Source organism: Dipodomys merriami, unplaced genomic scaffold, assembly GCF_024711535.1.
Source record: "Dipodomys merriami isolate MVZ:Mamm:240054 unplaced genomic scaffold, mDipMer1.0.p SCAF_97, whole genome shotgun sequence".
NCBI lineage: Eukaryota > Metazoa > Chordata > Mammalia > Rodentia > Heteromyidae > Dipodomys > Dipodomys merriami.
The window spans coordinates 1634130-1651358 of NW_027206590.1; the positions used below are offsets into that span (position 1 = coordinate 1634130).

The window sequence follows — 17229 nt, forward strand, 5'->3', positions numbered from 1 at the left end:
CTAACATTGTCCCATACAGCCTTAGAGTAGCAAAACCCATTATGTAAAAAATGGCTTTTAAACATTTTAAATGTTTCTTGTAGATGATTTTGAAAATATCACTTTATTAAATGTATATGGTACCCATTCATTTATTCATTCATTCATTCAACTGGTAGTAACGCTCTCTTACCAAACACAAACAAAAAGAAAAAAGAAAATGCACAAAGTACACAAGATTCTATATTTGCATATACTTTAATAACAAAGTCATTTTAGTTATAAATGAACAAAGAGGGGAAAGAGAACACATGATTTTTCCAGAAGTTTGGGCCAAGACAGGCACAGGCATACATGAAGCTTTAAAACATAGAATGGACAAGTTAAAAGAGGCAACACTACTAATTTTGATTACACACATTTTCTAAAACATGGTTATCAAAGAGTGTGACATTAGATCAAACAACAATGTTAAGAAAATTTTGTCCTAGGATTTTAACAAAGTTTTTTTTAAGAAAGTCTAAAAACCTCCTTCTTTCCCAAACTGACTCTTCCAACTTTGAATTTTATGTCAGAATACCGGTTTTCATCTTTAACTTTTACCATACATGAAAATTTATCAAAAATATACTGATGGGTATCTACTAATTATGACTATATTTACATTAAGCAAATTATTTTGCCAAGTTCTTTATATACAAATTATCATTTGTCCTACATGAAATTCATTAAAAAGTTGAAACCACAGAAATGGCATTAGAAATAATGCATTTGAAATGTAACTGCTTTCCATCAATGAAGAACATTTTTAAATAATTCAATGAAAAGTATTGAATTTCCCACCAATTTCAGCTGCAACAGTATTCCTCCTGAATGTTTTCTGTGATTTAAGGGAAAGAAAACTGAGTAAAGATTGATTACAATGAATTAAATAATAAATTTGATGAGTGTTTATTGAACTTAGCTTCAAGAAATTTATAGTCTGATTAGGTTAGTATAAAAGTTAAGCACTAAAAACATAGTTTATGATAATTGAAGAAAGTAAGCCTCCAAAAACTTTGTAGCAAATACACAATATAAATATCCTTCATGTTAATTTAAATCACAAAAATAGCGTAAAATGATATCCCAAAGCCAATTAAACTGGTTTTTGGTATTTCTAAAGAGGGTCAGCATTTAAAAAAAAAAAAAGAAGAAGAAGTATTAAGATTCTGGGAGCCAGGCACTGGTAGGCCTGTAACCCTAGCTACTCAGGAGGCTCAGATCTGAGAATCGTGGTTCAAAGACAGCCCGGGCAGAAAAGTCCCCATGGAACTCTTACAGTCAATTAACTACTCAAGAACAGGAAGCAGCACTATGACTAAAAGTGGTAGAGTGCTAGCCTTGAACAAAGAGCTCAGGGACAGCACTTAGGTCCCGAGTTCAAGCCCCACAACCGACAATAAAATAAAACCGGGCGCAGGTGGCTCACGCCTATAATCCTAGCTATCCAGGAGGTTGGTTCAAAGCCAGCCCAGGCAGGAATGTCTGTGAGACTCTTATCTCCAATTAACCACCAGAAAACCAGAAGTGGCTGTGTGGCTCAAGTGGTAGAGCATTCGCCTTGAGCTGAAAAGCTCAGGGACAGTGCCCAGGCTCAGAGTTTAAGTCCCACAATTGACAAAAATAAAAAATAAAAAAATAAAAATTGGTGGCCTCACAGCAGATACAATAAATTTATAAGTGATGAAAAGGCAAAGATTTGGGGGGAAATAAAAAGAGGACACTTTGTTCTAGACTCATCAACACCTAGGAAAAAGTTTGTCTTTTTCAAAGAAAAAAACTGAATACAAAGCCATAAGGTTTTCAAACGTGTATCATTGAGATGAGGGTACACAGAACGCAGTACTTCTCCAGTACAGAGGTCTCTTTCTTTTTCAATAACTAAGTGGATGTATAGAAGTGCTTAAGAACTAATGATTCATGATTCTTTGGCTTCAAAGTAGAGATCAGCTCTAGTTTGGAAATTATCTTATTTAATTAGACATTGTACTAAAGCAAGAGATAAAGCTCTAAAGTATTTACCTAATTAGTTGGTGCTCTGTCTCTGGACTTTGGGACCAATACTCTGTGAGTCCTCTTCCTGACTAGGGCGTTTCCCACTGCTAAGACCAGTGCCCATTGAGCTTCTCCCTACATGTTTGAGAAGTGTACATTAGGATAAGAAAGGCGAAAAGCACAATGTGCTCAAATGTTGCTCTCTTACCTTGCTTTAACAGATGCATTTGCTGACTGTCTCCATGAGCATAATGTAAAATACCACTCCCTTGAGAACAACCTGCATTTAAAACATAGGAAAACTCTTTAAAATCTAAGATGTCTATCAGGGCTACAAAATCTGAAGCCAGGCACACTGGGATATTCCTTGCAGGAGTTGGGAGGCTGGCTAGGGCAGGATAATCACAAATTGGAGGCCAGTATGAGCTGACCTTCAGTACAGACACCCTGCTCTAAACAAAGAGGACAACACCACAGTCCATCACGATTGACCTGTACCATCAACAGCATCAAACGGGTTTTACACTTGAGAAAATTAATGTAAGGCAGAAGTTTCATTAAAGGACATTGAAAGTAATTCCGGGAGAGCTGAGTAGACTATTAATGCTGAAATTGTGAATGACATCTGTTCTTCATTTTTATATCTCTTTGACTTCTGCTGAATTCTCTATAGTGAAAGGATTTTTTTAGAAGCTTTGAAGTATAAGTTGCATACCACAAAAATCAATCTCCATTAAGTATAATTCAGTGACTTTATTATTATTATTATTATTTTGGTCATGGGGCTTGAACTTGGGGCCAGGATGCTGTCCCTGAGCATTTTTGCTCAAGGCTAAGGCTCTACCACTTTAGCTACCACCACTTCTGCCTGGGCAGGTTCTGAACCCTGATCCTCAGATCTCAGCCTCCTGAGTAGCTAGTATGACAGGTGTGAGGAACAGGCATCTTGCTTGCTGTGAACTTTTTGAAGTTAACTATGGCATTGTGCATCCATCACCACAATCCAGTGTTAGAACATTTTCTCAGTCCCCAAAGATCTCTTATGACTGCTTCATTCACTCCTCCTTATTAAATCCTAAGCTAACCACTAATCTTTTTTTTTAAACTTTAGTGATTTCCCATTACTGGGTAGTTCATGTAAATGGATTCGTGTAGCCCGTGGTCAGTCATGTCTTTATCAAGTTCACTCATATGTACAATATGTACAATATGAGTATTTTTTTCCTTTTGGTGAGAATTGTTTCATGTAGTACATTTTGGCTCCTATAAGTGAAATGGCCATTTGCAAGTCTTTATGTGAACATATGTTCTTGTTCACTTAGGAATAACATTTCTGGGGTATAGTAAAATCATGCATAGCTTTGCCAAACTGATTTTACAAAGTGGTTGAACTGTTTTATTCCCCACCTCTCAACAAAACACCTGTGACTTTTTTGTCCCTTTTTACCACATCTGGTTCTTTTATTTCTAACCTAGCCACTCTAGAGGGCAGAGGTAGCAATCTGCTTGTTTGCTTGGTACTTTCCAGGCTAGAGCACTAAAATCTTCAGTGACAGCTGGTCCCTGAGTGGCTGTCAAACATTAGCTCACAATGTGGGAAATCTGTATTTCCTTAGTGACTAATAATACTGATGAGCAATTTAAAGTAGAAGAAAATTACACGGAAAGTGAAAATGAACACATACTACTACTAGGAAACAGACTGTGGTTGCTTTATTATAAAAACAAGGGGCCAGGCACTGGTGGCTCATGCCTATAATCCTAGCTACTCAGGAGGCTGAGATCTGATGATCGCAGTTCAAAGCCAGCCCGGGCAGGAAAGGCTGTGAGACTCCTATCTCCAATAAAACACTAGAAAACCGGAAGTGGCGCTGTGGCTCAAGTGGTAGAGCACTCACCTTTAGCTGAAGAGCTGAGGGACAGTGCCCAGGCCCAGAGTTCAAGCCCCACGACCGACTAAAAACAAACAAAACCCCCCCAAAAAACCCAAAACAAGAACAAGGGTATCTGTATGGTAGCTTATTACTTTCCTGAGGATATACACACAAAAGTATAAAAGTGAGAAGTAAAAACTGCAATTTGTGGCTGGGTGCTGGTAGTTCACGCCTGAAATCCTAGCTTCTCAGGAAGCTAAGATCTGAGAACTGCAGTTCAAAGCCAGCCCAGACAGGAAAGTCCATGAGAGTCTCAGCTCCATATTAACTACCAAAAAGCCAGAAATGGCACTGTGGCTCAAAATGGTAAAGCACTGAGCACAAAAGCTCAGGGACAACTCCTAGGTCCTTATTTCAAGCCCTAGGACCCAGCACCAAGAGGAAACAAAATGCAATTTGTGCTGTGAAGAATTTTCTGTCGTCTTTTAAAAATCTGAAAAGCATCATACAGAATCTTGCCTTGTGATGTGCTCTGTAAAGCACTGTGCAACAAAAGCCCACAGAAAGGCAAGTGGACGGATAACGAGATGGGCTGAGGAGGAAGTTGAGGAGGAATGCTTGAGGGCAGTCCCAACTCCAAGGATGTTTCCACAACTATCCCATTTCCAGGTCTAGCGTGTTTCTCCTCCATCTGCTTACCCACATTTTACCTAACCCATTATCTTTTGAAAACACTCCTTGAAACTCCTTTCAGTAATCTGTCCTATTACAGTAGAGGCCAGAACCTTCAAATATATCACTGTTTCCATTTGTCTTTGTCACTTTCACTCCCCTAGACTATACTGTCAGAGCGCTTTTTGGCTTCTATGCCTTTAAAAGGCATCTTAAAGCATGATAGCTCCAAAGCAAGGATTAAACTATTAATTCTTCCTAATGCTTGTAAAGTTGTGAGACAAAAGTATCCCGAAGAAATCTGCTGCCACAGTTAGCTCTGGAGTTTTCTCTAAATTACGGCTATGATGGGAGTGGACCAGGAAGCACATGCATCTCACTGCGGCTACCTCAGTGCTTCACAGAGCTTTGGCCTCTCATTCTCAGCTGTGGCTTGTGAACCAAATAAGAGAGCTGAAAGAACTGGGAGATGATGTATTGTGGGGATTTGCTCTAGATTGTACAAGACCCTGAGAGAGAACATTTCTCAAGTATACTACCATCACTGGCAACTATTTGCTGAGTGAACCACATTCTAGTAAAGTACAGAGGTCCTATACATGTATATTCTGAGTCTTTACTATATTGTGAACCTTGAGCTTTACAACTGCCTTATAGATGATGTACATCTCAGGAGAATTTTCTCTCTTTTTTTGCTGGTCGTGGGGCCTGAACTCTGGGCTTGGGTCCGGGAGCTGTCACTCGCTCTTCAGCTCAAGGCTAGCACTCTACCACTTGGGCCACAACGCTACTTCTGGCTTTTTCCATTTATGTGGTGCTGAGGAATTGAACCCAGGGCCTCATGCATGCAAGGCAAGCACTCTGCCACTGAGCCACCTTCCCAGCCCCAGGAGAATAAAAATTTTGAGTGCCATCTTACAACTTAAAATTCTTCACCCACCTAGGGGTCAGTGCTTGCCCAGCATATGTGAAGTCCAATTTAACCCTCGGCATGGCAAAAATAAAAGGACCTCATTTGGTTTGCAAGACTGCTATCTTGTCCCAATGCCTACTACATGTAATGATGTTGTCCATCTTTAAAATGTCACCAGTAATTAAGTAATCACTTAATCACAATCAAAAAAAAAAAAAAAAAAAGAACCTTGGGGAAGGGAGGGAGGGAGGATATGGTAGGGGGAAAACAATGGAGGGGGTAACAATGTTCAAGAGGAAGTGTACTCATTGCCTCACTCATGTAACTGTAACCCTCTGTATGGTATCTTTACAATAAAAAAATAAAAAAAAAAAAAAAGAAAGAAGATAGTCGATGGATAAAAGACAGATAGACATCAACGTATCTGACCTTTTCTTCTTGTCTTGCTTTGCATGTCCCTCCCCCACGGTATAACCCCTGCTTTCATTGGATTTGAAGTTGGTATAATTTGTGGAGGGGAAGGGCAAAAACAAACTGCTTAAATAGGGATAAAGGTGGGCCCATTGCAACAATGAGATGTAAAAGTCATTCTGTCCAAAAACGAACTTTACAATTTTGGCCGGGGAGGTGGGCGGGGGGGAGGGGACAGGAAGGGATGGGAAGGGGAAACAAAGGAGGAGGCAACAATGCTTGATAAGAAATATACTCATTATCTTGCCCATGTAATTGTAACCCCTCTGTACTGTATTTTCACAATAATTAATTAATTAAATAAAATGCAAAAAAAGATAGACAAAAAAATAAATAAATAAATAAAATGTCACCAGTGCGCAGAGGGGTTGGATGTGCGCGCACATGAATGTAACATGCAAAGATCCCATTGACACTATTCTTAACAATCTGAAGTAGAGCAACTCTGTTCCACTTACTTCCACTGCTGCTACAGCCTGGGAGGTTATCTCCAGCCGCATACCCCATGAGACCTCCATTCCCATTAGGGTTAGAAGGCACTGATGCAAGAAGACCTGAAGGGAAAAAGGCATCTATTAAATAATGCTCAAAAGAAAATGCAGGGCTGGGAAGGTGGCTCAGTGGTAGAGTGCTTGCCTTGCATGCATGAGACCCTGGGTTCGATTCCTCAGCACCACATAAACAGAAAAAGCCATAAGTGGCACTGTGGCTCAAGTGGTAGAGGACTAGCCTTGAGCTGGAGAACTGAGGGACAGTGCCTAGGCCCAGAGTTCAGGCCCCATAACTGACAAAAAAAAAAAAGAGAGAAAGAGAGAGAGAGAAAGAGAAAGAGAGAGAGAGAGAGAGAGAGAGAGAGAGAGAGAGAGAGAGAGAGAGAGAGAGAGAGAGAGAAAAGGAAGGAAGGAAGGAAGGAAGGAAGGAAGGAAGGAAGGAAGGAAGGAAGGAAGGAAGGAAGGAAGGAAGGAAAGTGCAAGGCAGTGCTGGCAGCTCACACCAGTAATCCTAGCTACTTTCGAGATTAAGATCCAGAGGTTGGGGGTTTGAGGCCAGCTTGTGCAATAAACCCTGTTAAGATTCCATCTCTGCAATAACCAGCACAAAACCAGGCTGTGGCTCAAGTGGTACAGCACTAGCTGAGCAAACAAGCTGAGCAAATTCGAGGTTCTGAGTTTAAACCCTAACACTGTCAAAAAACTCCACAAAAACAACAAGATATAGGGCTACAATGCCCTGAGTTCAAACTCAGTGCTGCCAAAAAATTAAAAAGAGGATAGATGCATGAATAAACAGCTGTCAAAGAAACAAACCCAAAACTTGGGCTGACATACCTAGTCCGCGATAGCGGGAAAGCTGTTGATAGATCTGTTTCATCCTTTCAATATTCAAGCGGCTTGCTTCAGCATGGTTTACCATCGGTTTGGGATAATTAACTCCTATCAAACATTTGGCTACCTTCTGGATACCTTCTGGTGCATTCCAGGGATCATAGATGTATTTTGCAGGGAAGCCTCTTAAGACTGGCAAATAACGTCTTTTGGGAGAAGAAAGAAAAGTTATTCATTAATAGAACGCATTATGAACAAGCTATAACAAACTATTAGCTATGAGTAACCAAAGCTGGAAGAAATGACTTTTTAAAATAAATTGATGAGGTAGGTATTACGCTTCATGTACAATTAGGAATATAGGAGTTGAAAGAATCAAGATCAGAATATTTAGGTTGGGCCATTTTTCGATGTGGTCAGAAAGGTAAAACCTATGTAATCAGATCAAACCATCTCATATCTGCTATCCGTCTTGTGTGAAGAATACGTAAACTGCCGCTTCAACATGAAACCATCATCACCATGACTTACCTGATATAGTCTCCATTGGGATCTGTTCTCCTTCCAAAACCAACAGGGCAATAGCAATGAAAAAACTGTTGGAAAAAGGAACTACACGAGAGCCACATCCAACTGCCAGCATTTATGCTCCAATCCGCATCAAGCAGTAATTCTTCAAATACCTTCGAATTAACAATAACCAATTAGTTTGTACACACATAAGGTCTGGGGTCATTACAGAAAAATCAGGGAAAAACTGGGAGAGTGCAAGGGAAGGGGATGACAATGTCCAAAAAAATGTATTTTTTACCTGATTTGTGTAACTGTAACCTTGCCTCTGTAAATCACTTTTTTTTTTTGGGGGGGGGGGTGGGGGTCCGGTTGTGGGGCCTGAACTCTGGGCCTGGGCGCTGTCTCTCAGCTCTTCAGCTCAAGGCTAGCGCTCTACCACTTGAACTACAGCGCCACTTCCGGCTTTTTTCATTTTGCTTATGTGGTACTGAGGAATCGAACCCAGGGCCTCAGGCATGTAAGGCAAGCGTTCTACCACTGAGCCACCTTCCCAGCCCCTGTAAATCACTTTTACAATAACCATTAAAAAAATACAGCTCAAAAAAAAACAAACACAATTTACCAACATTCCCCAGTTTACACTTCTAATTCCTTGATCCAAAAGACAAAATAATAAATAATTTTCTATGTTTATCAAGTAGGTATGTAATCTTCCTTCCTCATGTACATCTCTATACTAGGAAATATAGGAGGCAAAAAAATCCCCACAGAATCTTGCATAGTTCGTAGATAGATAAATAATAATATAGCCAGAAAGGTAAAAATATATAGGTAAATCCTGCTGTGTATAACTAGAAGATGAAATTACAAATGTAGTATTGCTTTTCACTTTATATGATAAAAGTGTTACTGAAAAGGTGAATATTTAGTAGGTGAAGATGTTTAGTGAGGTAAAAAGATCTGCAATTTTAGGGTTTATAGTAGGAATTCACTATTTTTAAGAACTCTTTTTTTTTGGGTCCGGTCGTGGGGCCTGAACTCTGTCCCTCAGCTCTTCAGCTCAAGGCTAGCACCTCTACCACTTGAGCCACAGAACCACTTCCGGCTTTTTTTCTTTTTGCTTATGTGGTGCTGAGGAATCGAACCCAGGGCCTCATGCATGCAAGGCAAGAGCTCTACCACTGAGCCATCTTCCCAGCCTCTATTTTTAAGAACTCTTGAGTGAACACTTTTCGTATAGAAACAACCATCTATAAAAATATGCACTAAATCCAGAGTTTTAAATCTTACTAGTTGTCCTAATGTTCTAATGGCTAGGTTGGTTTAACCATTCAAGTCTGATTTTATCAAGCTACCTCCAAACTGTGTCTGTACCGGGATTATATGCCATAGGTGTAAGGTCCGCTCCTGGATGGTGAGCAGACTCCACCCTCCTCGAAGCAAAGTCTCCACCCAGCACCTGCGTTACCTAGGCAACTGGGACACCTGGAAGAGGTCACATCTGCATCCGCTGAGGTCACATCTGAATTTGATGTGGCCACACCTTTCTCTGCCTGTACCCTAGATAAGGCCTAGCCGAGGCCCAGACGCCCTCTCTCTGCTCTTTTCTAGTTCTCTCTCTGCTCTGTTCTAGCTCTTTCTCAGCTCTTTCTTTCTCTTCTCTTTCCCAGCTCCCTTCTCTTTCCTAGCTCTCTCTTTCCCACCTTTCCCAGACGTTCTCTTTTCTAACTCTTTTCTCTCTTTTCTAGCTCTTCTCTCTCTTTCCCAGCTCTCCCAGTTCTCTTTCCCAGGCCTTTCCCCACCACGTGGAAGACCAAGATGGCCTGGTGCCAGCTGAAAGGATGAATAAACCTACCCTTTACCTGAATACCATGTTCTTACTCGGCTACCTCTTTTTAAAAACCTAACAATAGGTACTGAAAAAGGAGACAATAGACCTGTACAATAGACAACTTCTAGGATATTTTTCTCAAAAATAAGGTCTAGATTGGTTCAAAGTAGGGCCACACCACATCAATTAGAGCATTTACCTTCATTCCTTCCTCCCAGCTAATCCACAGGTCGCCTCGTGTCAGGAAGCAAGCCACTGCGTGTCTGGCTAAATGGTGAATCCAGCCCTCTTGACGGAGCTGCGTCATGATGGCGTCAATCCAGGGGAAACCCGTCCGGCCTTCTGCCCATTTAGCCAAAGCCTCGGGATTCTTATCCCAAGGAATCTGAACACAGATGGGGTTCCCTTCCATTTTATCAAAGCGGGGATTATTTGTTGCTGCTGTATAGAAAAATTCACGCCATAATAGTTGCCCATAAAGAGAAAGTGGTGGGGAACTGTTCTTCTTTACCTGTGATTAAGAAGCAAAGAAATATTATCAAAAAAATTTTTTAAGTATTTTGAGCTGGGCGCTGGTGGCTCACACCTGTAATCCTAGCTACTCAGGCAGCTGAGATCTGAGGATCACAGTTCAAAGCCAGCCCCAGGAGGAAAGTCTGTGAGACTTTTTTTTTTAATTGTGAAAATAATCATACAGAGGGATCACAATTACATGGGCAAGATAGTGAGTACATTTCTTATCAAGCACTGTAGCCTCCTCCTTTGTTTCCCCTTCCCATCCCTTCCCCTCTCCACCCTCCCCAACCCACACCCCTCCTAGGGAAAAAACAAACTCTGAGACTCTTATCTCTAATAAGCCACCAGAAAACCAGAAGTGGCGCTGTGGATCAAATGGTAGAGTGCTTGCCTTGAGCTAAAGAGCTCTGGGACAGCTCCCAGGCCGAGTGCAAGCCCCATGACCAACAAAAAAAAAAGTATTTTGAAAAATCTGCTCAAATTTTAGACCATACCTTTTTGTAGAGATCAGTCAATTTGAAGTAAAATAACCGACATGACAAACAACCAAATCGGAGATAAGGGCTGAGTCCAGTAGGGCTTGCAAGCAGGGAATTTGCATTCATTCGAGGTCTTTCAAAGTTTGCCACCCAGGCCTGAAAACACACACAGACAATTACCCCAACTGCCTTTAAAAAAAGAAAATGAGAATTACTTCAGCCATACTCATGTAGCCAATAGTGTGTGAAATAAATTACCAGCACAAGAATGAGAAGGACCTTCGCTCTGTCTCCTCGACACTGCAGTAAAGGTGCAGACTCCGCCCCCTCCGCAGTTTTAGCCATCCATGGTCACCCACAGTTGGAAAATATTAAATGGAAAATCCCACAAGCAAGGAATTTGCAAGCTTTACATACCCTTTTATTACCCTATATTGTTATCATTATTGTTTTCTCACTGTGCCTAACTTATAAATTAAACTTTATAAAAGGTGCTCTGAAAGTATAATTACAAGGGAATGAGTAGAGTATGGGGGTGGAAAGGGTGAGGATAGAAGGCAGATGGACATGGTTTATGGATGATGTACAGTTAATGTACGATATGTGCATGTTTTGGAACAAAATAGTAAACCAATTAATGTGTACTATCAATATGCATTAACAGTAATGATAATAACAGAATAAAATTTGCCCTATATATGGATATATAGGAAAAACCACGTTAAATATGGGTTCAGTATTATCTGGTTTCTGGAATCCACTGAAGTCCTATAACATATTCCTTGTGGATAGCTTCAAAGGTATGGTTAGCTAATATAAGTTTTGATAGAAGAACAGAAAAGGTAATACAGTAGCTAACAGGGAAATAATCAGAAGAGGAGGAAAAAGGAGATTTAAGTGACAAGCTAGTTGTTAATTTTCAAACAAATAAGTTTGTGCTATTTTAGCTATTTCTGTCAATCATTCTTTCTCAACAGTCAATTTCTTAATTTAAAAGACTGACGTGGGACTAGATGTGATGGTACATGATTGTAATTCCAGCTTGCAAAGTTGAAATTGCGAGATTTGGGGTTTGAGGCCAACTGGAGCAAAAAGTGAGTGAGATCCCATCTCAACAAACAATTTGAGGTGGTTCACATAATTTCAGCTATGTGTAAAGTATAGGTAGAAAGATCCTAGTCCAAACTGGTCCCAGGGAAAATACTGTGACAACATGTAGCAATCACAAGGTCCTAAGTCCAAACCCTAATACTGTGTATGTGTGTGTGTGTGTGTGTGTGTGTGTGTGCTCGCGCACGCGCTCGCACGCGCGCATGTGAAGGGAGGTGAGAAAGGGAGGGAAGGAAATAGTATTTAAAATTCCATAATGCCACTTTGGAAGTATGAATATGGCTATGTAATCTATATTATCATACTTTTCTTTCCAAATGCCTCTCCAAACGTGTAAGTGCCTCAGTTTCTCCTCCTGGCCAAACTGCAGAGGATAAACCATCTGTATCAAAACCTAAGAAAACAAGAAGGAAAATTATGCTAAAAGTAAAATAACTTTCATTTTACAACAGTAACAGGGAAGCACAAATTGTTTTGTAAAAAAAAACTGTGAGAGCCGGGCACCCATGGCTCATGTCTGTAATCCTAGCAACTCAGGAGGCTGAGTTCTGAGGATCACGGTTCAAAGCCAGCGCAGGCAGGAAAGTCTGTGAGACTCTTATCTCTAATAAACCACTAGAAAACTGAAAGTGGTGCTGTGGCTCAAGTGGTAGAGCATTAGTCTTGAGCTGAAGAGCGTAGGGACAGCGCCCAGGCCCAGAGTTCAAGCACCATGACCCACCCCACTACCCCCCCCAAAAAATTGCGAGAGCAGAAAAAAAAATTGAAGGCCTATAAAAGACTATAACATAGTTCCTAGCTATAGGATACACATCTTTTCTTTCTTTCCTTTTTTGGGGGGTGCTGGTCCTAGGACTTGAGCTCAGAGCCTGGGAACTGTCCTTGAGCTTATTTGTTCAAGGCTAGCTAGCATATTACTCATTGGAGCCACAGCTCCACTTCTGGCTTTTTGTGGTTAATTGGAAATTAACCTTCCCAGGGCTAGTTTCAAATTAATTATCTTCAGATTTCAGCTTCTGAATAGCTAGGATTATCTGTATGAGCCACTGGCACCCAGCTAGGACATATATTTTATTTTATTTATTTATTTTTTTTCATGCTACAGAGTCACTTTAATTCCTATTAAAATTCCAATGACATTTTCCATAGAAATAAATGTATATGTAACCATATGTATGTACCATTTTTTAAAAAATTTTTTATTGTAAAGATACTATACAGAGGGTTACAGTTACATGAGTGGGGTAATGAGTACACTTCCTCTTGAACATTGTTACCCCCTCCATTGTTTTCTCCCTACCATCCCCTCCCTCCCTCCCTTCCCCAAGGTTCTTTTTTTTTTTTTTGATTGTGATTAAGTGATTACTTAATTTCCGGAAATTCACAGTATTGTGGAATAATGATGCTCATTTAAAGTCACAAGTTCATTCAGGACATATATTTTAATGTGATAACAGATCACATGTTTATAGACTACATAAATAATATACAGATTTATCTCCTAATGTTTCAGTCTCCTTCCTCCTCCCTCTTTCTCCCACTTGCCTTCTCTTTCTTTTTTTCTCTCTCTCCCTCCCTTCTTTCCTTCCCACCCTCCCTTCTTCCTTCCTGAAAATATTTTATGTGGCACAAGTAGAAATTACTTTTTTTTTTTGGCCAATCCTGGGGCTTGAACTCAGGGCCTGGGCACTGTCCCTTAGTCTCTTTGTGTTCAAGGCTAGCACTCTACCACTTGAGCCACAATGACACTTCTGGCTTTTTCTGGTTTACTGGAGATAAGAGTCTCACAGGGCTGGGAAGGTGGCTCAGTGGTAGAATGCTTGCCTTGCATGCATGAGGTCCTGGGCTCGATTTCTCAGTACCACATCAGCAGAAAAGGCCAGAAGTGGTGCTGTGGCTCAAGTGGTAGAGCGCTAGCCTTGAACTGAAGAGCTGAGGGACAGCACCCAGGCCCAGAGTTCAGGCTCTATGACCAACCCCCCCAAAAAAAGTCTCACAGACTTTTCTTCCCAGGCTGGCTTCAAACTGTGACCCTCATATCTCAGGCTCCTGAGTAGCTAGGATTACAGGTGTGAGCCACTGGTACCAGGCTAGAAATTACAGTTTATTACAGTTTACACTCACCTAGCTCCTCCAGGGAAGGGACTCCATACTTCTCATCATGGTCATCAGACAGAGGAGTTGTGCACTTTTCTATCACTTCTGAAGTAATTGTTTCTACTGGTATCTCTAGTGGTTCCATTTTGCTGATGAGAGTCTGAAATCTTTTATAAGTTAGAGGTGGTTGTCCACCATTGAGTTCTATGATCCTATTACAAGAGTTAGTAAAATGAAGTTAGTAAAAATGACAATATACTTTGATAAGCTTTGAAAAGGCATAAAATCAGAAAATTTATTATTTCAAATTGCCAGAATGTTAGCTTCTCATATCATCAGAAAAACATGTTCACAATGATTAGTGAGTCTAAAAATCATTCTATTTTCTAGACATCCATTTGGTGACAAAACTATAGTAGGCAAATATTAAAATCTTATGAGTGAAAAAGTGACTAAGCAGCTAAACTCAAGACAATAACAAGAAATTAATATACATGGACATGTACAAATTTATTATGACCTAACTCAAGAAATCTCTCATCATCAGTCAGAACTCTAAAGCAGGCTGATAAGTACATTAAGAAGTGGTCAGTAGAAAATAAGTTTTTGTTGTATATATTTGAGGTTTACAAGTATTACTGCATAGATAATAAAAGAAAACTGACATGTTTTTCATGTCAGATACTTTTTTGTGATAAGAGCAGTTAAAAATCTAATTAACAAAACCCCAAATTCAATGGCATTTTCTCACCTATAATCCTTTGATTAACTTTAGATTTTATTCCATATATCTGCAACTTATTAGCCTTTGACCCAGATCTCCACTAAGTTTCATTTAGTAGAATTCTACAACTACTTGCTATCTTCTATTGTGTTCATGTATTCATTAATATATGAATTGCTTAATATTCTTAATGGAATCATATTTTTGATTAATACATAGGGTGATAAGAAATTTCTACTGATGGCTGGGAATGTGGATCAGTGGTAGAGTGTTTGCCTAGCATGCATCAAGTCCTGGGTTTGATGACTCAGTACCACATAAACAGAAAAGGCTGGAAGTGGCACTGTGGCTCCAGAGGTAAAGCAGTGGCCTTGAGCAAAAAGAAGGTTAGGGACAGTGCCCAGGCTCTGAGTCCAAGCCCCATGACTGGCAAAAAAAGAAAAGAAAAAAAAAAAAAAAGAAATTTCTATTGATTACAGTGATTCTATACTGCTACTACATGATAATAACAAAATGAAAACTGTAGAAAAAAACTTCTATATACTACACTAACACCCTAGAAAGATAAGGAGTCTGAGTAGGAGCAGATGAAACCCATGGTCCTATGCATCTCAGCAAGTATTCAATCAACTGAGCCGGTAGCTCAACCACCTCTGGGTAGTATTGGTTTTGAAACTGATACTAAGGATTTTTATCTTATGTACCATGGCTATAATTTTGGTACTTGTTATTAGGTGAACAAAAAATACCAGCTAAATAAAATGTCAATCCTATGATATATGTTTATTTTACACACTTAAGTCCCATGACTTAAGACTTACTGTCTATGTACTTAATACCAGTGTGTTAATAGTTAAGATGGAGCCAGGCACTGAAGATTCATGCCTGTAATCCTCGCTACTCAGGAAGCTGAGATCTGAGGATCATTGTTTGAAGTCAGCCCAGATAGACAAATGTGGAATACTTCTATCTCCAATTAACCACCAAAAAGCTGGAGGAAGTGGACTTGTGGCTCAAGTTATAAAGCACCAGTCTTCAGCAAAAAACAAAACAAAAAAAAAAAACTAAGCAAAAGTGAGTGGCCTTGAGTCCAAACCCCAGTAGTGTAGCACGCACACACACACACACACACACAGAAAAATGGATAAAATGGTAAATAAAACAATAAAAATCCGAAATCTTACTTGTCTAGGTCATATAATGTATGTGAAATTCGCACAATGACTTCTACACCAGCTTCAGTAGCCAGCTTCTTAATAGCTGCATCTCGTTCCTTTCCAAAAGGCTCAGAATCATACTCAATTGAAAGTTTGGTAATGTTCCATTCCTGAAACAAGAGAAAGACACAAACTGGCAATAATGCATTCTAGTCATACAGTAATTTTTCTATCATAACTTATATCTCCAAGGATACTCAGACTTCAAAAAAGAAGAAAGAATACACAATTTATCAATATGAAAATGACATGTCATATTTGTATTTAAGTACATAATTGTAATTGAATATATATGAAAATATATTCAGCGACTTCCAGAAAATAAATACTATCATATATGTGTGTGTGTGTGTGTGTGTGTGTGTGTGTGTGTGTATGTGTGTGTGTGCATATATATATATATATAAATATATATATAGCTCAAGGCTAGCACTGTACTAATTGAGCCACAGCTCTATTTCAGTCTTTTTGGAAACAAGTTAATTGGAAACAAGTGTCTCATAGAGTTTCCTGCCTGGGCTGGGCCCTTAGAATTGTGTGATCTCAGCCTCCTGAGTAGCTATGATTACAGGTATGAGCCACTGGTACCCAACTTGCTATTATAAACTTTCTAGTGAACACCATTTTTGTTTTGTTAAAAAAGGGGAACACATAAATAAACACATACATATACACACACTATATATGTATATATTTACATATATATTTATACATATAAATACATATATGATTCTTGTGACTACAAAGAATATTTCCATTTCAATACATAGGAAACTGGCAAGTAGTTGAAACTTCTAAGAAAGCAACCAGAAACTTATGGTAGAAAAAAGATTTAACTTTTCACAGTCAACTTTTTCCAATTTCTGATTTTATAATGTATAACTTTTTCATTAAAGAAAAAAAGCCACGGGGCTGGGAAGGTGGCTCAGTGGTAGAGTGCTTGCCTTGCATGCCTGAGGCCCTGGGTTCGATTCCTCAGCACCACATAAGCAAAAAGAAAAAAGCCGGAAGTGGCGTTGTGGCTCAAGTGGTAGAGCACTAGCCTTGAGCTGAAGAGCTAAGGGACAGTGCCCAGGCCCAGAGTTCAGGCCCCACGACTGGACCAAAAAAATAAATAAATAAATTTAAAAAAAAAGAAAAAAAGCCACAAATTTTCATTCAAAAATACTTATATTCCCTATAAATTAGTTTAAAAAAAAGGCCTTGCTGGGCACCAGTGGCTCAAGAGGCTGAGAACTGAGGATCATAGTTCACAGCCAGCCAAGGCAGGAAAAGTACGTGAGACTTTTATCTCCAATTAACCACCAGAAAAATGGAAGTGGTGCTGTGACTTAAACTTTTAGAGCGATAACCTGTAGCAAAAAAGCTCAGGGGCAACACCCACGCCCTGAATTCAAGCCCCACAACAGACAAAAAAAAAAGGGGGAGCCTTCCTATTTATTACCAAGTATGTTATCTTCTCTGACAAGAA

General features: G+C 39.7%; 1 protein-coding gene across 3 annotated transcripts in view; it reads right to left on the reverse strand.

Moving 5' to 3' along the window:
• Positions 1-200: 200 nt before the first annotated feature.
• The window catches only part of Cry1 (cryptochrome circadian regulator 1), a 46098-nt gene continuing 29069 nt past the window's right edge, over positions 201-17229 (reverse strand). The window contains exons 3-13 of one of the 3 annotated variants that reach the window (XM_070014376.1): positions 15726-15868; positions 13845-14029; positions 12026-12114; positions 10626-10766; positions 9815-10126; positions 7803-7954; positions 7275-7477; positions 6405-6500; positions 2225-2296; positions 2051-2147; positions 201-862 (exon numbers count right to left, since the gene is read on the reverse strand). In XM_070014376.1, coding sequence (XP_069870477.1) covers positions 772-862; positions 2051-2147; positions 2225-2296; positions 6405-6500; positions 7275-7477; positions 7803-7954; positions 9815-10126; positions 10626-10766; positions 12026-12114; positions 13845-14029; positions 15726-15868 — 1581 coding nt within the window. In that variant the 3' untranslated portion in view covers positions 201-771. Of the gene's footprint in view, positions 863-2043; positions 2152-2224; positions 2297-6404; positions 6501-7274; positions 7478-7802; positions 7955-9814; positions 10127-10625; positions 10767-12025; positions 12115-13844; positions 14030-15725; positions 15869-17229 lie in introns of all 3 variants that reach the window. The other 2 variants (XM_070014374.1, XM_070014373.1) reach the window with 2 other exon arrangements.